This window comes from Tamandua tetradactyla, chromosome 5, assembly GCF_023851605.1.
Source record: "Tamandua tetradactyla isolate mTamTet1 chromosome 5, mTamTet1.pri, whole genome shotgun sequence".
Taxonomy (NCBI): domain Eukaryota; kingdom Metazoa; phylum Chordata; class Mammalia; order Pilosa; family Myrmecophagidae; genus Tamandua; species Tamandua tetradactyla.
In genome coordinates this window covers 177639827-177661985 of record NC_135331.1, presented here as the reverse complement: position 1 = coordinate 177661985, position 22159 = coordinate 177639827, and the positions used below count along the sequence as shown (strand labels likewise).

At 39.7% G+C, this 22159-nt stretch overlaps 1 protein-coding gene across 1 annotated transcript; it reads left to right on the top strand.

Moving 5' to 3' along the window:
- The first annotated feature begins 1990 nt into the window (after positions 1 to 1990).
- FAM162B (family with sequence similarity 162 member B) lies at positions 1991 to 14947 on the top strand. Its single transcript, XM_077162739.1, has 4 exons — positions 1991 to 2162; positions 2312 to 2420; positions 5259 to 5367; positions 13549 to 14947. The coding sequence occupies exons 1-4, from the start codon at positions 1991 to 1993 to the stop codon at positions 13645 to 13647; spliced, it is 489 nt and encodes a 162-aa protein (XP_077018854.1). The 3' UTR covers positions 13648 to 14947.
- The last annotated feature ends 7212 nt before the right edge of the window (positions 14948 to 22159 follow it).

Here is a 22159-nt window from a genome sequence, read left to right as displayed (position 1 = left end):
AGTTCTACAATACTAGAAAATCTTGATTTAGAAAATCAAGTGTAGAAGCATGACATCTGGTTCTCTCCAGGGAAATAAACTTATTTAGCTAGGTTAATATTCTTTGGTGAACTGTTAATCGTACGTTATTTCTCAGAAATGCTTTTTTCTTTAGCTATATGGATAGTCCCTCTCAGTGGCATGAAGAAAAATAACAAATTAAAATAAAATAATCACACATTTGAAAAAATAAGTAGAATTTTCTAATAGCATAATGCTAGAACAATCAAATATTATCTATGACAACATACTTACTCAGGTAGGAAGTTTCACTTTTTAAGTATTTATTTGGAGGCAGCTATGTGCTAGGTCTGCTGATAGACATCAGAGATACAAAATTAAAAGGGACATAGCCTGTCCTCAAGTATCAGTATTTTCTTAAACTACCCCCCAATGGAGACTATTCTATTTTTGAAGAGTGCATTCAATTATTTAACAAATACTTACCAAATATCTACTAATGGCCCTTTTTTAGCTATGGATCATGGGGTATTGTGGCGAATAAGTGGGGAATAATCTTTATGTCCTACAACTCTCATAACTCTCTACAAGAGATTTCATGAATCTAAATGCCCTTGTGTTTTGGGACTAAAAATGTAATGTAGAGAGAAGAAATACAACATCGTTTGGAGTGTTATTATACGCCAGGTACTTTTAGGGAGTATCCCTAACCATTCTTTCTAAAATAGCCTCTCCATCCTACCCTTCCTTACCCTGTTTTATTTTTCTTCATCCACTAATCACCACTTGATGTGTTCACTGCTCTGTCCCCAGCTTCAAGAAGCCTTTGGCACGTAGTAGGTTTTCATAAGTTGTCTTTGCATGAACGAGCCTGAAAGAATGGAATTTCTGTTTCACAAATGAGACCAAGGCTGAAGGCATAAATGACTTGCTCACGATTACACAGTTCTTAAATTACAAATCCAGGATTTCAAACCAGGTGTGTCTGCAAAGACCACTATCTTCCCATAATCAGGTCTCTAAATGCCCACGTCTCGCAGGAACATTAAACTGTCCTCTGTTGTTTAACTTCTCTACGCGAAAGGCACTCAGTTCAGAGTTACAGACCAGAGTCTGCCTTCAAGAGCCTGGCAGTCTAGTTAGGAAGAAAACAAATATCCGGAAATCCAACTAAAAGTGTAAGGCATCTTCTGGAATAGAAGGAACTTCAGAGGCAATACACAAGGAGAAGAGGGTGGGGCAGACGTGGAATATGAACACGTAAATTCCTCCACATTCGACGGCTTTCTTACAGCCTTTCTGTCCGATCGTTGTGTCTGAGTCCCTGTCCCCACTAAGTAGCACAGAATTGAAGATTCTCACTTCTGGAACCAGAGGAAAGATGACGGACAGTGGAAGAAGAAAAGCACGTTTGGAAGGGAGTTGAAAGGGTTCATGGGTTTCCTGAGAAATGGGAAGGCTGAAAAAAACTGTCGGAAGAAATGAGGTGGTTCTGCCAAGAAAAGAGCAAAAGGGTACGGCGGGGAGGGCGAGTCTAACTTAAAAAATATATATCCTCTGGGAAAATCAGAAGTTTGTTGAATGTGCTTACATTTATTTGGTAAATATTTGAACTAAGCTGCACTTGAAAGAATGCTGGACCTTCCTGGTGGAGAGGGTTTAGATTTATTCCCCAGGGCACCAAATAATAGAACCAAAGAGTGAAAGCCTGACGAAGTACGGCTGCAGCAGGCTGTCCCAGCAGGTGACCTGTTAAGCAGACAGGCACTTCCCTACTCCTCGCAGGTGAGGAAGGCACCCCGAGGCCCTCGGCGCCCCGGTCCAGGGTCTCCGGTGGGGCGGGGGCGGCGTGTGCGCGCGAGAAGCTCCAGGGGTGCACCCCGGGCTCCCTTGGGAACGCGCGGCGACGGGGCGGGGCGCGCGGGGGCGCGCGGGGGCGCGGTCGGTGCTGGGGCCGGGCCGCCCGGACCGGCGCGGGAAAGGCCCCAGCATGCTGGTCGCGGTCGGGAGTCTCCTGCGCCTCGGGCTAGGGCGCCCGGTTCGCTGCGCGCGGGGGACGCCTCTAGAAGTCGCGCCGCCGCGGGTCGCGCGTCCTCGACCCTCGGGCCTCCCTCGCTACTCCAGCGGCGGGACCCCAAGCGGCCCTGGGCCCGAAGGTTCCGGTGAGCCAGGGCACGGGGCGGTGAGCCGACGCGCGCGGGAGGGGCGCATGGAACCGCCAGCCCCGGGCCGGGGGTCGGGGTCAGAGCGTGCGCCGGGGAAGGGAGAGGTCGGGCCCTTCCTCGGTCCATCCCTGTCCCTTTCGTCGCAGGGAAGGTTCACAGGGTCCCCGCTGAGCACAGGCCTTCGCAATTCGACAAGAAAATCCTGCTGTGGACCGGGCGTTTCAAATCGATGGAGGAGATCCCGCCTCGGGTCCCGTAAGTGTGGCGGGTGCTGCCACCCGGGTTTCCCGCAACGGGGAGGGTTGGGTCCGGGCCGCGAGGGGTGCGGGGTCCATCCGCCAGGAGCGAGGTGGGCACAGTGCCAAACGGTTCTTCCCAGCAGCACCCATCACCGCAATGATTTTGACCTGCGGCTCCTAGAGCGCCTAAATGTCATTGTCCCAACTTCCTTGACTGGACTGTAGGCAGCCACGGTTACAGGGAGATTGTTGACGTCGGGCAAAAACCCAGAAGTTCAGCGCGCCCTGCACCATCGCCCAGATAGCTGTGGGTGGCGAGGCGTGGAGGGGCAGCCTTAAGCCAAACAGAAGGCACGGTCCACACGTGCAGCCCGGCGCGGGGTTGGGGCGCCGGAGAAGGAACCGGGCATCCCCCCAGAGGCGCTCCCGGGCTCCACCCGGCGTGTCCCCAGGCGGCTGAAGGATCTCCTGGGAAGAAGCCGCTTTCACTCTAGGGCGGCGCACGTCCCCCTACCGGGTTCTGCGGCCCCCAAACCCCGGGTTTATTCGCACCGGGGCTGGCAGAAGCATAGCGTCGCGGGGCCCATCTCCATCCCCCAAGACAGAGTTTCGCTCAGTGATAAAAGTGTTCACCGAAGTTCACCTCCAGGGAAGTAACTAACCTGTAATATCATCCTTCTACAGTTTTAATGTATATCAATCTCCAAAACCCTCTCGGCACTTAAAAAAAAAAAAACAGAGAAACTAGAACCACCACGTGGAATAAGGTCTTCTGCTGTACTACTGTATCCTATCTTTAGACAGGATAATGGAAGTGGACCCACCTCCCGCTCTGCATATATTGCCTGCGGTCTTACTGTTACTAGTTTACCAGTTAGCAAAAACTCTCAAACAGGCAAGGAACATGTGGTGGAAAAATGTACACTCAATAATAAATTCTCAAACATTTTATTTCTTTCTTGGTTCCTGTTACTTAATGAGGAATGGTTTATACCATGACATTTGAAATCCACTCCCAGCATTTATTCAACCACAGAAACATTTTCTAAAATTATAGAACAGGTTTTAGATGCATTGCTACGAACTTAGTCCAGAGCAAAAGCAAGCGTCAGAAAAACCTTTATCATTACAATTGTAATTAATGCCTGAGAATTTAATACTTTAAATGCAAGATAAAGTAAAGAAAACCTATGCAAAGTGGAAAACAAAGATCACCCTCAATTTTTTTTAATTTTGATGTCTTCTGCTGTACCAAAAATAAGAATGTAAAGGACCAGCATTATTGTAAATTGTCACATATTGAGAGACTGCTAGATATTGTATTAATATGCCTGTGTGTGTGTGCACGCGCGTGCAGAAACTAATTTTACAAAAATAATTATAATTTGCTCAGGATCATGGTCAAAAGTTCATAAATAGTCATGAGCATGTAACTATGAACAATATGGCTATAAAATACATTGTGGTTTTGAATTGGAAACATGAAAGTACTTGAATACTTTCCATTTTATTATTTTCCACATTGTTTTTTCTGGAAGCATTTGCTGTTTAGGAGAGCATTTCCTGCTAAGTTAAGTATTAGACTTATGATGTAAACAGCTTTCATTTTTTTTAAGCTCTTAATGGACATATAATTAACAAGTGATATAATTTTTGTACCACACTTTAATGATATTTAATAGTAATTGTGGTTTGTCTTGTTTTTTTCAATGTTGAACTAATTTAGTATAACAGAACAAAGCCAGATGGCTGTGTAAAAGATCAGATCTTTTAGTTCCATTTGGAAAAAAACTCAACAACAAATATAATCTAATAGTATCTCCATATTCACTAATTGAAACTGTTTTCAACTAACTACTTAAAACATATGTCATTCTGCCTAATATCTAAAGAAAATAGGCTAGATAGTGGTTTTCTGTGCTCTTCTGGCTGGCGGAGAAGTTGAAACATTTCATTTTTAAGAAAAATTACAACTTGTCTTTCTGGAATTTTTTTATGTAACTAGAGTTCATTTCGATTCGACATTAGGTAAAAAATTATGCATTCTCAAGAAAATGACTGAATTAAAACTAATTATGCATATTTATAAACACTTTTTGTTGTTGCAAATTATGAAAGTTTCCTTCAATATAAAAGCTCCACAGGCAAGATTACCTTAGTAATAATACCTTGTAAGTGAGATTGCTAAAATGTTAGACAATTTGCATATAACTTTATCAATAAATAATACTACCCAGTACTAAATACTGTGTGCTCAAAATATAGCTAGTAGCCTATTAAATTTCAGAATAGTAACAATGAGAATATGTGGGGTCTTTTCTTTGACAAATTATTGTGATTTTGAGCACTTCTTTTGAAGACTGTGTGAAAGCATGAAGGGAATACTCTTTCTCTAGCAGTCATTCTCACAAAATGTGTGATAGTCTTTTTGACTGAGACAGGAAGGGAGCAGGGAAGAAGGTATTGGTAGGCCAGTGGGAAAAAAAATAGTGATGAAAATGAGTTTTTAAAAAATCTGTTCAAAACTGGAAACAAAGATTAATAAAGCATACTATGTCGTAAACATGCTTTAACCAGCTTTATTCCAATTAGTGAAGAAACAATGGAGAATCACATTAGCTATGATCACTAATAGTTATATTTTGAGTAATACAGTGACTAATATTAGATAAGATCTAAGTACATTGTTAATTGTAATTGGTAAGATAATGGGCTAGCTTTTGGAAGTCTTTCACATCTGCAGTTTGCATTTGGGGAAATTTGGGGAACATTTATGTAATAGATCACTATTATCTTGCCTACCAGAAAACCATATTACTTTAATAAAATTAATAAAATACATATCTTGGTTTAGGCCGGAAATGATAGATGCTGCAAGAAACAAAGCTCGAGTGAAAGCTTGTTACATAATGATTGGACTCACAATTATCGCCTGCTTTGCTGTGATTGCATCAGCCAAAAGAGTAAGTACCTCTTTAAAATAAAGATACACTTGTGAATTTTAAGAAATGTTATGGGCTTTATTCTTAATTCAAGGATTATTGCTGTTCTTTTGATGTAAGAACAGTTTAGTCACTGAGACCTGCAGTCACCCGTATATACCTGTCATATTACAAACAAAATTGTTCATGGAAATTTAGTCAACAAATTAACAGTATGGCCAGGAGAGACAAAAGCTTGTTCCCACTTATAAAATAAACAAAAACAAGATAGTTTACAGTTTTGTTAAAATTGCTGAAGAAGCAAAACTTTGTGTTAAAGTTACCCAGACTAGATTACTCCTTAAATCATGAACTGAATTAGCTATTGCATAGAATCATGAAATGCAAAAGTTGGAAGGGATTACAGAAGCCATCTGGTTTGTCTGTGTACTGTATGTAACCCCTTTCTCTGCCATCCCCACTGTACGGTCAGTTTTAATATCTCTAAAGAGAGAGTAGGAGCCAGTGATTCTCTAATTCTGTTTTCTGCTTCCCAGACTTCCATCTGCTGGTCACTTTCTGCAGCAAAAATCAGTCCCAGAAATACTGGGTGACATCTAACATGGCCCACTGGGTCGTCCCTTCTCCGGTCTTAACGTCTCTGTCTTTGACAACTTCTCTTTGTTTTGGAGCTCTCCCCTGGACACACTCCAGTTTACCAGAGTCCCTCTTCCTTGTGGCACCTACAGCTTCCTTGATTATGAACACTACGTTTCAGAAGTATGGCCACAGGTGGAACTATGTATTTTTTTGTTCTTTATCTCTTCCTATTATTTATTTATTTATTTCTTATCTATATTCTTTTACTCATCTGTTCACACCCTGGATAAAAGGAGCATCAGACACAAGGTTTTCACAATCACACAGTCACATTGTAAAAGCTGTATACTTACAGTCTTTTTCAAGAATTAGGGCTACTGAAACACAGTTCAACATTTTCATCCCTCTAGCCACACTGATACACCATAAACTAAAAAGTGATATCTACATAATGCATATCTACATATCTGCATAACCTCCAGGAGAACCTCCCAACTCTGAAATCTCTCAGCCACTGAGAATTTTTTTTTTGCCTCATTTCTCTCTTCCCCCTTTTGGTCGAGAACACGTTCTCGTTCCCATGATGCTGGGCCCCAACTCATCCCCAGGAGTCATGTCCCGTGTTGCCAGGAAAATTTACACACCCAGGAGTCATGTTCCACATTAAGGGGGTAGTTACCTGCCAAGTTAGCTTAGAGAGAGAGGCCACAACTGAGCAGCAAAAGAGGTTCTCTGGGGGTGACTGTTAGGTATAATAATCAGGAGGCTTAGGTTCTCCTTTGCAGGAATAAGTTTCGTAGGGGCAAGCTCCAAGATTGAAGGTTCAGCCTATTAAATTGGTTGTTGTAACTGCTTGTGAGAATATCAGGAATTTCCCAGATGGGTAAGTTGAATATTTTCTTCTTTCTCCCCAGCCCACTAAGGGAACTTTGCAAATACTTTTTTATTCTCTGCCCAAATTAACTCGGGGATATATCGGGGCATCACACTAACCTGTACAAAAAAAGATCTCATGACCTATTCAAGATTCCATGTAATTATAATATTCAAGTAAACTGACCATACAAGTTAAATTGATAATTTAATAATTTAATTTAGATAGTGTGCAAATGAGAATATAAATTTTGCACCAAATGAACATCTCTCTCCCTTTGGTCTCGCACGGAGCTTGAAGTTTGAAAATATGGGCTATATCATCCTTTAACCAGTATTCTGATTTACCTTACTGTCCAGATCAGCTTCATTCATATCTCTAGATGAAGTCTGATCCCTTTTCAGCTTTTTAAATAGTTGCTGAATGGGGTAATGCTGACTTCCATAGCTTCGGTTCGCTAACTCTGAGTCTCAGGTGTCATATAAGTACCTGAATTTTCAAGGAACGAACAGATTATATACAAATAGCTCACTATCTCAGAATTTATAACTACCACTTACAACTCCTAAATATATGTGACTGCTGTAAGAGCTTACAATCTAGGACCTTTTACAATAGGCCCCAACCTGATAACTCATGTTTCGACTTCAGTTCTCTGAGTTTGTATATTATAGTTAGTCCATAAGAGTGAGGCATGATAATGTTTGTGTTTTGTTTCTGATATTTCATTCAACATTCTGTCCTTAAGGATCATTCACCTAGTTTCATGCCTCACGTGGAACGAGGGTTTTGGCAGCCACATCACACAGAATAGTTTGTTTGCATCCATTCATTCTCACTCTGGACATGTTTAGCTAATTACCCTTTAACCTAATCCTGTGATTCTACCCTCTTTACTCTTCAGGTTCTCCAAAGTATCTGAGCTTTACACAGGGTCTAGGACCTCTAAGCTGACTAATTTATATAAACATCCATTTATTCCTATTAGCTTGGAAAAGAACTTATACTAGGAATCTATTGTAATCAATTGGGAATTCCCTAAATACTACTGCACTGAACCCTGAAACAGAAATAAAAAAATTTGATCATCTCTTACTTTTAACATATACTTAATAACCAACCCAGCTTAGTTTCTAAGAACATTTTAATGATTAATATATTGCTTCTTCCACAAGGAAAAAGACAAAAACACTAATTAAATATAATTCTATTTTGACTTCATTGTCAATAGCCAGGATATTTCTGTATTAAACTGATACACATAACTTTGGTAAAATAGCAACTGTGAATTGAGTTATGTGTATGGTATTAGTTATAATACTGTTTCTCTTTGTTCAAAATTCAAATAGCAGACACACTGATTTTCAATCGTCAGTATGCTAAATATTTTTGAGCCATATGCCTGGCGTTATGCTTGTTGCTAGAATACAGTGGCAAAAAAAAAAAAGACACATTGGAGCTTATTTTCTACTGGAGATAAATGGAGTGGTCAAATAAATACATAAAAAGATAATTATGTGCTATAAGTGCAATTAAGGAAATGAACATGATGATAAAATATTGAGTACCTGGGAGAGGCCATTTTAAATGGGTTGGTTGGGGAAACCCTCTCTGGGGAGGATGAGAATAAGCCAGCCAAAGACCAAAGGAATGAAGGAACAGCAAATGCAAAGCTAAGAGATGAGAAAGGATTGGGGATGTTAAGAAACATAGAAGAGCCAGTGTGGATGGAGCAGAATGAGGAAAGAATAGTTAGTAGGAAGCAAAAAGGATCCAGACAGTATAGGCTTTATAGGCCATTGCAAAGAGTTAGGATTTTCTCTTAAACACATTGGGGACCCAATGGAAAATTTTAAGCAAGGGAGTGAAACGGTTTTAAAATACTTGCTTTGCCACTTGTTTGACATCCAGATAGAAAAGAGAAAAAAGAACAGAAATACAAACCCCACTTTAAATAGCAACAACAATAAAAGATAAAAAACTTAACAATAAACTTTCAGTTTTTCAGAATTGTTGAAAAATCTATATTAAGAAAATTTGTAAACATTACCAATGTCTGCCAGAGAAGAATTGACCCAAGAAATCCCATGATCTTGGATAGGAAGACTCAATATCGTAGAAATCGCATTTGTCTCTAAATGTATAAAATTGCCATGATTGCAGTAAACATAGCAATGGGGTTTGTTTCGGAAGTAAACAAACTGGATCTGGAATTCATGTAAAAAATAATATACACAAGTAAATTTATAGTACTGAGAGGAGACTAGATGTAAAAGATAGTAAAACAGCAGCAATAGTTAAAGCTGCAAAATTGGCACATGAGTAGATAGCTTATTCACTTCACATAAATAGTCTCATTACATGGGGATTTTGTATATGAAATAGTGGCTCTGTCTCTGAGTGGAGAAAAGACACATTCATCAACAAATAATATTGGAACATCCCCAAATTCTTACATCTAAATACACTGCAGTTAGATATAGGATTTAAGCATTAAATGTGAAGTCATCAAACCACCAGATAAACATATGAAGGAATTCTTTTTCATGATTTTGGAGTTCAGAACACATTTCTAAATATGAAACAAAATCCGGAATCTGTACAAGAAAAGGTTGATAAATTCAACTATGGAAAAAAACTTTAAATCCGGCATGGCAAAAAAAAAAAAAAACCCGCCAATATACTATAAATAAAGCAAAATACAAATGGCAAACTGGGAGCAATACAAAACATATCACAGACCAAGTGCTAAGTTCCTTAAACTATCAGGAGCTCCACCAAATTAATAAAAGACCAGCACACCCAAAGAAAAATGGGCAACAGATGAAGCAGAACTCACAGAAAATAAAATGCAAAATGCCTCTTAAACACAGAAAAGGAAACCCAGTACTCCAACTAGTTCATGCCTTTCATCTCTCAGACCTCTACAGTCCTTAGTTAGGACCTTTCCTTCCACTTCACTGAGAAAACTGAAGCAGTCAAAAGAGCATTTCCACTCTCATGGCACATAATCCCAAATACTTTGCCTTTCTGCATACTATAAATCATCCTTACTCCAATGTAAAAGCTGTTGTTCTACTTGTACACTAGATCCCATCTCATTTTGTCTTCTCAAGGACTTTGTTTCAGCAATTCTCAGGTTTCCCTTCTCATCATAAATTAAATATCAATATAATGATTCAGCATTTTTTCTTCTAGCTGCTCTATGACACGGAGGACAATGGAAATATCACTATAATGATTCAGCATTCATACTCATTTGTTAAATCCCATCTTCTTTGTTATACTCTGTCTTTTTTGTGAAAAAATGTATACAAAACAATAAATTTCAAGATATATTGCAACAGTTAGTTGTAGAACAGATTTCAGAGTTTGGTATGGGTTACAATTCCACAATTTTAGGTTTTTACTTTTAGCTGTTTTAAGGTACTGTAGACTAAAAGAAACATCAGTGTAATGATTCAGCACCCATACTCATTTGTATAAACCTACGTTCTCTGTATAACTCCACCGTCACTTTTGATCTTTCTCCCACTCTTTAGGGGTATTTAAGCTATGCCCATTCTAACTTTTTCATGTTGGAAGGGGCTGTCAGTAATATGGGATAGGGGGATGGAACTAGCTGATGTTCTGGAGAGGCTGGCCCCTCTGCATTTTAGGACTTATCTAGTCCAGGGACCAATCTGAAGGTTGTAGGTTTCTGAAAAGTTACCCTAGTGCATGGTACCTTTGTAGAATTTTATGTAATACCCTAGATATTCTTTAGGACTGGCAGGAATGGTTTTGGTTGGGGTTTGGCAAATTATGATATGTAGCAATGTCTAATTGAAGCTTGTATAAGAGTGACCTCCAGAGTAGCCTCTCAACTCTATCTGAACTCCCTCAGCCACTGATACCTTACTTGTTATACTTCTTTTCCCCCTTTTGGTCAGGATGACATTGTTGATCCCATGGTGCCAGAGCCAGGCTCATCCTTGGGAGTCATCTCCCACGTCACTGGGGTGACTTTCACCCCTGGATGTCATGTCCCATATATAGGGGGCAAGGGTAATGATTTTCCTTGCAGAGGCAGACACAGAAAGAGAAGCACATCTGAGCAACGAAAGAGGTCCTCTGGAAATATCTCCTAAGCATTCCTATAGGTAGGCTAAGCTTCTCCACTACATAATAAACTTCACACGAGCAAGCCTCAAGATCAAGAGCTTGAGATGCTGCAGTTTTATATGGATTCAAACCCGACAGAAACTATGTGGAGACTTTTTTGAAGTTTAGAAAATTATGTATGTAAGTAAAGATGAATGTCATTTGGGAGCAAAAAAGCACAAACAAAAGAAAACATGTCATTCATCCATTTTAACAGTGCTGAAAATATCACAGTTCCTTCAGGATGCCTCCCTTTCTTTCAGAAAAAAATAACTCTATTCATCAATTCCTCTGTTAATTAGCAGAGTTTTTTTTTTTCCTTTGGTAGGTTGTATGTTCTAATATTTTGTTATAGTATCACACTGGACACTGTGGTTCCTACCACAGGGAAACACCCCACCTAGTGACCATCAATCTGCACTCATTTTGGCACTCTCTTCTGGGGTTGCGTGCTGATAAAACTCATTACATTTAGGGGGTACACTTACCGCTCTGCTTTGTTGGCTGATATCTTCTACTGAATCAATATATTCCTGCTCTCAGTTTGGTCTGTGTAGGTCACCCGTCTACAGGAATTCTGGCACATGAGTAATCAGCCCCTCCCTTCTCCAACTAGGAGAGAAATATTTTGGTGTATAGGAAAGTAATTGACTGGATAGGGATATATGAGTATATATCATTGTACTAGGCTAACATTACATTTTCACTTGTGTTTTGTTGCAGACTGTAAATCATCCATTGTATTTATGGGAGTGTCCTCAGAAGATTTGTGTAATGAGATCATTGGGAATCAGAATTCTCTTTCTTTTCTTCAGTTGGCTTTCAGGGTACCACACTCCATTGTTTCTCCTCAGAGAAAATCTGCTGGTCATTCATGAATCTCCTTTGCTGGTGCCCCCCCCCCCCCCTTCCATATGCTTAATTTTGGAATATCCCCATGGTTCGGTCCTTTATCCTGTTCTCTGTACGCACTTGTTCTCTTGGCTATCTCGTTAATTCTTATAGCTTTCAATATTCTACATTTCATTGAGTCTCAAACTCATATTTCAGCTAAGATCTTTCAACTGAACTTCAGACTCAGGTAGCCCATTGGTTTCTTGACATCTCCATTTGAATGTCTAGTGGACATCTCAGTCCTAACATATCCACAATTGGATCTTTCCCCCAAATAACCCTAAGCCAGCTCCCCACCACCCCGCAGTTCTTTCTCAGTTTATTTGCACACCATCTTTCTAGCTGCTCGTGAGTCAGAATACATCAGCAATCCTGTTGGCTCAACTTTGAAAATATATCCATGATTCAACCACTTTTCACCACCTCTTCTGATCCTGATCTGAAATACTAACATCTGTTGCCTTATTTATTACAATACCTTCTTTTAGTTTCACTGCTGTCTCTCTTGTTCCTCCCAAATCCATTTTACATTTTGCTTAAGTAATGTATGTACCTTAACTAGGATTGTGGCTGATGGATGTAGAGAAGAGTTCATCAATTTGAAACATATTTAGGGGAGGTAGAAAGGCTAGAACTGTGGTGAATTCAATATGGGAGCAGGAGAGAAAATAAAAGAAAGAAGTCTAAAAGCCTGGCTGCAGACTTAAGCACCTGCGTGGATGCTGCTTCCATGTATTGAGATATGAAGGGCTGGGGAAAGGACTGGTATGTGGGGCAGAATATATTCAGGGTGAGGTGCATATTAGACATCCATCAATGTCTATTAAATTTTCATTTCTGTTTCTAAGAGCTTTTTGTCCAGAGGACCCATAGCTTTCCTCAATTCTTAAAAATCTAGGCTGCCATAACTTCAAATATGGCCTCTTCCACATTCTATCCATTCTCTCCTCTTGTTATGAATATGTTGGAATTTCTAATTCTACTTTTTGTCACTTCATCTAGCTATGCTGCATTTGGATCATTTTCTCAGATCTATTTTCAAGCTAGAATTCTGACCTTTTACTGATACATGCTGAATATCTGTTCTTTTACAGGGGAATTTTCCTTTAGATAAATGACTAGTTTTCATGTCAGTGCCTCAGATTGGTGAGAAAAGTTTTAGTCATTTTACAGAAGTACCTTCTCCTCATTGCTCCAGCTTTCTATAGGTAGCTGAGTTCCAAGTCCAGGACCCAGACCCTGGTTCTCGTATGTGCAGGGATTACATTCTCAGCCCACATTCTTTAAGGCCTATTTCCCTCATTGCCCCCTGACTGAAACAAGTCCCTTCCATTCTGGCTTCAGTCTCTCTCATTCCATGTCAATTCATGATTTTGAATTCCTCCCACTTCTGGCACCTGGGGACTTCCCCTTCTTGATTTTGAGCTTAAGTATATGAAAACATTTTTGTTACATTTTATTCCACAAACATGCCTGTGTGTGTCAGTAGGGGCTGAGGGTGAATTTCTGACATCAGCTGTCCTATTGACTGGAATCTAGCAACTTAAGTAATTTTCTTACATTTCAAAGGACTCTTTCTTGGATCCTATTTGTGACAGATATTTCAAGTTACCTTTCTCCTTTCTTTTCCACAAAGTCTCTCTTATATATGTCTATCTAAATTATATGTTCTTTCTAGAGAGTCACAATGCTTTGCTTTGTTTTATTTGCAGGCTGTAGAGCGACATGAATCCTTAACCAGTTGGAACCTGGCAAAGAAAGCGAAATGGCGTGAAGAAGCTGCATTGGCTGCACAGGCTAAGGCCAAATAATTTGCCAAGTAACCAAATGTTCACCTGATATCATCACTGTTATCAGTAACAACAAAAAATAGGTAAAACAATAATTCAACATAGAATATTCTCCATGGTTTATTTTGGTGACAAGAAACACAAGGTCTTTGTTTTTGAAAGTTTTTTTGAAGTATAATGTACATTCAGAAAAGTGTAAACAGCGTGCTCTGACTTTTATCACCATAGATTAGTTTTGCCTGTTTTTGTACTTTATATAAATGGAATCACACAATATGCACTTATGTGAATGAATGTTTTTGTTCAACACTGTGTGTGTGAGATTCATCTACAAATTGTGTGTTGCAGTAGTTCATTTGTTTTTGTTGCTTTATAGTATACTATTGTATGAATATGCCACAATTTATCTGTGTATCTAGTCAACTTTTTGGCCATTACAGATAATGCTAAAATAAACATGTTTACATGTCATTAACACAGGGCTCAACTAAATCACTAAGAGCTGTTTCAACTGAAAACTAATTTTCCACCAAAGTTCTAGTGTATTTGGTAACTGGATAGTCCTCTAATTTCAGTAGCTTCCAGCCAGGTGAAAGAGCTTCCAACACTATTCAAATTAAGAATTATTAATTAAATCTATTACAAAAAAATTACTAAATGATAAAATACTAAACAGTCATTGTAAAAGCAATAAAGACAAAAACATGAGAGAGAAACGTTTCATATGTCAATGGTCTTCAAACTTGTTTGATTAACCCCTAAAACAACTTTTTGAACAATATATGTCCTCACACATTTTTAATTTGGCATCAGTAACTTAAAATCATAAATGTAAGTAGTTAAAGAGATTAAATGTCCAGTGTACTATATATTGTATGTACTTTAAATATATTTTCATCATAGCCTTAAAGCTACATATTGAGCTTATTTAAATTGGAGAGAAGGTCTGCCTGCAATGTGAAGGACAAAGTTATCTTTACTATTAAACCAACGAGCCAAAGCAAACTTACTTATTTCTAACTGATTCTGTTAGAAACAGTCTGACCAAGTTGGAAATGAAAGAGTTAATACACATAACTGTGACAATAATCTCACTTCTGAATTCTGCCACTCAGGTAGACAGAGAAGGTATGAAACATTGACATGAGTCTATCCCCTGGAGAAAATAAGGCATTGCCCCTTTGGCATTTTGTTCTGTGTCTCCTTCTGCTTTGCCCTTGTGGAACTCTTCCCCAGGGGTGATACATTCTTGGATAATCTATTTGTCACTCAGAAAATTTGTCAAAGCACAAGTAAAATTCAGAATAAGTGGGAAGTACTCCTTTTCTTATTCTTTTTTTTTTTTTTTTTTTGTATAGGACAAGGTAGGTTATAAGGAAAGGTAAGAAAGTTGAACCTGTAGACTATGGATCTGTTCTCAGACAGATTAGTTTTAGGAAAAGAGCATATATGGAGTTTAAAGATGTGAAAATCAAGTCTCTTACTCCACTTTGCATACCTCCTTGAAAGTCTTCATGTACACCTTGGAATATTCTGAATATTACAGAAAACACCAAAGAAAATGTTTACGAGGATGATTATGATGACCTACATTTCTGGTTGTAAGGAAGACAAGAAGTCCAGAGAAAGTCTTCCAGTATGAAACTAACATTTCTGTATAAAAAATATTTTTATAGTCTTTAAAAAAAAATGGGCCCAACTGTTGGGAAAAGAAGAAAGGTCCTTGCTATAAATGACAAGAAAGATTATTGAGGATGATTTTTATTTACTTAAAGTCAACGTATTACAGATGTTAATACCATCTACAAATCACCTTTGCAGCAACACCTAGATTACTGTTGTTAGAAAGAATGCCATACCTGAAAGAATAAACACTCACCTGACTGTGGAGAAGAATGAAAGAATTTATTCATGATCTTGCAAGAACAGGTGCCTAGCCGAAAAGTGGTGACCGGTGCACCAAACAATAGAATGCCACAAATTTTATACTTAAGACTAGCACGCAGGTCCCTCCCCTGTTTGTCCGTTGATTGGATATGCCAGAGGTTACAGCCTATCTGGGTAGTCTAATTCAAATTTCCCTCAGAAGGTTCCCGCTTTTGATTACATTTTACAATTCAACAACCCTGAAACTCTGTTTCTACCTATTTTTTAAAATTATTTAAACTTTGTTTCTACCTATTCAGCACCAATTCTAGGCTTACGTCAAAGGCTCTCCTTCCCTGCCTTCAAGATTGGTTTGAGCTGTCTTACACCCTTTTCCTGTACCATCTTGTGTGAAAAGTAAACTTAATTTTCTTACACTATTTAATTAAATGATTGAGTATGGGCTATGTGATGGTGGCTCAGTGGCAGAACTCTCGCTTACCAATGCCGAAGACCTGGGTTTGTTTCCCGGTGCCTGCCCATGTATGTATGTATGTATGTATAAATAAGTAAGTAAGTAAGAAAGATAGCATAGCCAAGATGACACAGAAAACTAACCACCAGAGTCCTGGTGCCTGCCCATTGTAAAAATAATAAATAAATAAATAAATAAATAAGTATGATAGCATAGCCAAGATGACATAGAAAACTAACCACCAGAGTCCACCCCTTGTCAACTTTGTATCATACGTGTCTTCTTGAACAATATTTAATATCCAAATAAATAAAGACAGTTACAAAGTCATGCTTCCACCCAACTTGATACAGCTCTCCTGCATACAACCACAAATATTCTAAGACTTTCTCCAGAAGAGGGCGCAAAGTCGTTGAGTGATAGTCACTCTTTTTGATATCCTGTAGCTTAAATGCTGTGATGTAAAGTTAACTATTATTAACATACCTTACTTTAAATGATAAGGGTATAATAGAGAAGGAAGGAAACAAAATATTTGCTAAATGTGTATAGACAAACATATTCAAAACAATATAAGAAATACTCATAAAAATTACAGTTTTCTGCAGGAGCTTTCCCTAGCTCCCGCCTGGGGTCTTCCTCGCAGCGAGACAGGGGAACTCGGTAGCCGACCGGTCCCGGGGGCTCGAAGGTCTGGAGGGCGCGCAAGACGAAGAACGACTCGCGGGAACTGGAGGAGCTGGCAAGGCGTGCGCACCAGAACGTTTATTAGAGGAAGTACAGAGCTTTATATAGTGGTGTGGCGGAAATGGGGGGGGGCAGGGGAGGCGCGCTGCGTGATTGGTGAGGAGGCTAAGGGGTGGCAGCGAGGGATTGGGTGAGCTGAGAGCAGAAAGGTCCAATGGAATAGCTTGAATATGTTGCTAGGCAGAGAGCTAGAGGAACGGGGCCGAAATTACATCCGGCAGTTTTCATTTCTGCAATTGGCCATGTGTTCACAGCTGGTATTTATAAATACCATCTTCCACTGCCCATTCCATATTCCCTTTGCCCTCAGCAAACACCTCTATTGATTGTGATTCTTTGCCTGGAGTGACATAGACCTTCATTCCTAAAAGGTCTGGGCCTTTGGCAATCCTGAGTAAATTAGGTTGTTGTAGTTTTCCATTGTCTTTAATGGCAGCTCAAGAACATGTAGTAATAATAGATGCCCTTAGGGATCGCCTATATTATGGACATACTCTTACTTACCTCCGTTGTGTAGCATCAGCCTGTTTTCCTTTGGTAATCAGGATCAATCAGCCCAGCCAGTATAGTAATTCCCTTTGCATGTTAATTCAGAGGGAATAGGAGCCCAAAAGGCTGGGTGGCAGTCTTAACTTCCAGTTCAATGGAATCATTGCTGTGTCTGCTGGAAGTATTTCTCCGTTTTAAACTAAGTCCTCTAGACCAGAAAGCAGAAAGATCAGGGGACAGGAAGCAAAAATCAGTTAGTATAATGGTGGTACCACTCCCATTGTCATTCTTTGATTCCTGGATCCATGAGTCCTGGCTATGGGAGAAATAGCATCATATATTGAAATATGATTCAGAGCAAATACAGCATCCTTGAGCACTCTGCCCCAGTTCTTTAAGGTTTTGCCACTTAACTGGCACTGTAACTAGTCTTAAGAAGGCCATTCCACTATTTTGAGCCAGCTGTTTAAGGATGATGGGGAACATGGTAAGATGAGTGGATTCCATGAATATGGAATTTGCTGTGATTCCATGGGCTTCATTTGCTGTAAAGTGAGTTTTGTGATGAGAAGCAGTGCTCTGTGGAATGCTTCATTTGCTGTAAAGTGAATTTTGGATTGAGAAACAGTGCTGTGTGGAATAGCACAACTGCACAAGGCTTTCTATAAGTCCACAAATGGAAGTTTTGAGAGAAGCATTGTCTGCAGGGAAAGCAAATCCATATGCAGAGTAAATGTCTATTAAGAACAAAGCTTTGCACCTTCCTTGATAGAAGTGGTTCAGTCTAATCAACCTGACTGATCATGCCAAGTAATGGTGTCATTTTGAGGACTCACTGTTCATTTCTGATGATAACAGATTGGCACCCAGAAGCCTGTAGTCAGGTTAGTCTTAGTAAATGGAAATCCACATTGCTGAGCCCATGCATAACTTCCATCCCTGCCACTATAGCCACTTTCTTCATCAGCCTACTGAACAACAACAGGTGGCTGTGGAAAGAGGCTCACTGGTATCCACAAGATGGAACCTTCTATTTGATTATTAATATCCTCCTCTTCTAGATTATGTTTTGGTGAGAATTCACCTGGGATATAAATATCTTTCACATTTTTTAACTATTCAGAAAGTTCTATCTGTATACCTCTCCCCCAGAACTCTTTTGTCACCGATTTTGCAATTGTGTTCCTTCCAAGTTCCTGAACACCCAGCCAAACCACTGGTCACAATCCAAGAATTGGAATACAGATGCTTCTCTGGCCATTTTTCCTTCCAAACAAAATGAACAACCAGATGCAATGCTGGATGTTCTGCCCAATGGGAGGATTTCCCTTCACCACTGTACTTCAGGGATGTCCCAGAAAGGAGCTAGAGTGCTGTACCTGAACACTTTCAGCTGGAGCTTGCATCTTGCACAGAGCCATCTGTAAGGCAGGCCCACATTTTCTCTTCCTCAGTCAACTGATCACAGGAAATTCCTTCAAAGGCCATAGCTACAGTCATGGAGAGAGAAAGTAATGTGGCAGGAGTGGAGGTCATGGACATTTGTGCCACTTCCTTGTGTAACTTTTGTACCTTCAGGGCCTTAAGTCCAGTCTTATTTGATGATGGAGTACTATTGTTTACATCCAACTTTATGCCTTGGTGCATTAGAAACATCCAGTTCCTGATGGACAACTCAGGTTTTGAGATAATCTGGTGGCTCATGTTAAGTATTTTGTTGCTACTAAGTCACAGTAGTAGACCAAAAGCTGTCTCTCAAAAGGAGATCAGTTATCTGAAGAAGATGGCAGGGCTGTGTTCCAAATATCCCAAGGGTCTATGCTGTAATTCTATAACGGCCTGCTACGAGCTCCAGACAGTATCTCTACTTGCTCCTGAGAGTTTTGGCACCTTTGGGTCTGCTGGATCGTAGGGCCCAAATGTCAGCAGTTTGCATGGTAACCTGGACCTGTTCAAAGCCTTGTCTTGTTCTGGTGCCAACTCAAAATTAGCAGCTTTTCAGGTTGCACATAAATGAGCTGGAGTGGTAAATGCAAATGAGGAATTTGTTGCCTCCAAAGACCAAAGTGGCCAACTAAGTATTGTGCCTCTCTTTTAGATTGTAGGAAAAGCCAGATGGAACAGCTTACCCTTCACCTTAGAAGGGCTATCTTGACATGCCTCTCACCACCAGACCCCAAGAAATGTCAGAGGCAGAAGGCCCCTGAATTTTTGTTAGCTATATCTCCCACCCTCTCACACACAAATGCCTTACTAATAAGTCTGAATTAGTTGCTACTTCTTGCTCACTCTAGACCCAATCAGCTTAATGCCATCAAGTTAATGGACCAGTGTGATATCTTGTGGAAGGGAAAGGTGATTGAAGTCCCTACAGACTAAATTGTGGCATGGGGTTGTAGAGTTGATATATTCCTAAGGTAGGACAGTGAAAGTATATTGCTGGCCTCACATCTGAAAAAAAAAATTGGTTCTTCAAGTGTTCTTTACTAATAAATATTGAGAAAACAGCACTTGCCAGATCAATAGCTATATACCAGTTACTCAGGGAATGCTTTAATTTGTTCAAGCAATGAAACCACATCTGAGAAAGCAGCTACAATTGAAATTACCACCTGGTTACATTTACAGAAATCCATTGTCATTCTCCAAGATCCGTGTTTCTGAATAGGTCATATAAGCAAATTAAATGGATATGTGGTGGGAATCACCACTATTGCATCCTTTGTAACCTTGATGATGACACTAATCCCTGACATCCCTTTAAAAATGTGATACTGCTTTTGGTTTACTGTTTCCCCAAGGTAGAGGCTGTTGTTTTGCATATAGCACACCTCTTTATGGGTCACACTTTGTACCTCATCATTTGGGATCTGCTGGGACTTGAGTCTAGTTTTAGATCTAGAAATAAAGTTGGGTGTGTTCATCTTTTTACACCATTGATGAGGGAGGCTGTCCTGCTCTAGGGCTCTGAAGATGACCAAACACTTGACATTTGACACCTGACACTGGACAGATTAAATGGACAGCAGTTTATTAGTCACATACACTCACAACCTGTGGGGAGGAGGAAACCACACTGCATTCAGAGCAAAATGGGGGTTGAATTTGTGAGGAGAGGAAACCAACAGGAGCTGTGGGAGGCAGTTTTGTATAAGAGGTAAGGGTTCTTGTGGGAGGATATAATTGGTTTGTTTGAATAATTCCATGGACTGGCAGAGAAATGAAAGCCATCAGGTCAAGGACTGAGTGTGGTGTATCTGTTGTTGACAGAGAAATAAGCTAGGTGAGGAGCCTTTCCCATTTACTGAAGGACACGGGAACTCAGGTTTTTGGAGCCCTGGGGGCTCAAAGATATCAAGGCCTTATAATTCAGGGTAATGGGGAAAGATCTAAATGGCAGTTAAAGCAGGGTTAACCTCACCAGACAAGAGGGGATAGCTGCTGCTACTGGCAAATAAAACTCAACAGAATTTAGAGATTTAATGTTCCAAGCTTTATTTGATCTTCCCATATATCCCTATTCCAATTTTGAGAATCCCATTCCTTCACGATAAATACCCTTATTTTAATAGGAGATGCTCTAGGAAGTTGGGAATTAAATTTATGTTGTGATTTAGCCATTCACTGGATGAGATCATGAATTTGGTTTCAAAAATCTCTGCCCTGAAGCCACAAGATTTCTTCAAAGCAGAAAAAGTTTTCAGATTATATAGGCAGAGTTTAAGCTAAGAATATGAAGCTGTGAGCTCATCCTTTTCTTTCTTCCCTTACTCCAATGCAGTTAGGAGCATTATATTCCATACTATGTGTGCCTGTTTGAAGCTATTATGTGCCTCAGAAAAGCCATGTCCTTTAATCTTCATTCAAATTGCAGGATGGGATCCTTCTGATTGTTTCCAAGGAGATGCGACCCACCTAATTATGGGTGGTAACTTTTGATTAGATGGTTTCCATGGAGATGCGTTTCCACCCATTCAAGGTGGGATTGCTTACTGGAGCCATTTAAGAGGGAACCATTTTAGAAAAAGCTTTAGAGCTACCAGAACCAACAGAGCCAACAGAACAGAGCCCCAGGGAAGCCATTGAAAAAGCCTGGAGGGAAAGCTAGCAGATGTCACCATGTGCCTTTCCAGCTGAGAAATTCCAAGCATCACTGGCCTTCTTGAATCAAGGTATGTTCCCCGGGATGCCTTAACTTGGACATTTTTATAGATTTGCCTTAATTGGGACATTTTCATGGTCTTAGAACTATAAACTTCCAACTTCATAAATTCCCCTATATAAAAGCCATTCTGTTTCTGGCATATCGCATTCCAGCAGCTTACAAACTAACACCATAGGCTAAAATGTTCTAGGCTATCAAATACATGGTCATCCAGACCCTTACCTTTTATAAAATTTGATTTGGAATCTCCATTGTATACAGTTCGCATATCTCTATTACCACATCTTTTCATGGACTACCAGTGTTGACCTTTTTACCACTGCAAACAGTTGTTAGTACCTTTAAATCTAATAAGGTTAGAGAGCCAATTCCAGAAATGCCAGAACAAATTCTAAGAAATCATCCTTAAAATTCTGTTTGTCTAGGACCACTTTGGTACAAAAATCACTCAGAAATTTAAGGCAGGCTGGCAGGAAACTTTTTAGCAGGAGCTAAAGTTAAAGTACAAAGGCAGAATTTCTTTATCCCTCAGATTTGCTCCTAAGACAAATCAACTGATTGGATGAGGCCCACCCATATTATTGAGGAAAATCTCCTTTATAATCAATGAACTGATTGTAGGTGTTAAACTCATCTACAAAATATCTTTATAGCAACACCTAGATTAGTGTTTACTTGTATAGCTGAGTATGAGAGTTAAACCAAGTTGACACATAAAATTAACCGTCACAGTGCCTTTGGGTAAAGACAGTGAGAAACTTTCCTATTATCTTTAAATGTGAATGAAAAGT

Excerpts from the sequence above, each read along its gene's own strand:
- FAM162B (XM_077162739.1), top strand. The coding sequence starts at position 1,991 with ATGCTGGTCGCGGTCGGGAGTCTCCTGCGCCTCGGGCTAGGGCGCCCG. Across the intron at positions 2,163-2,311 it reads CCCTGGGCCCGAAGGTTCCG|GGAAGGTTCACAGGGTCCCC; the intron begins GTGAGCCAGGGC and ends CTTTCGTCGCAG. Across the intron at positions 2,421-5,258 it reads GAGATCCCGCCTCGGGTCCC|GCCGGAAATGATAGATGCTG; the intron begins GTAAGTGTGGCG and ends ATCTTGGTTTAG.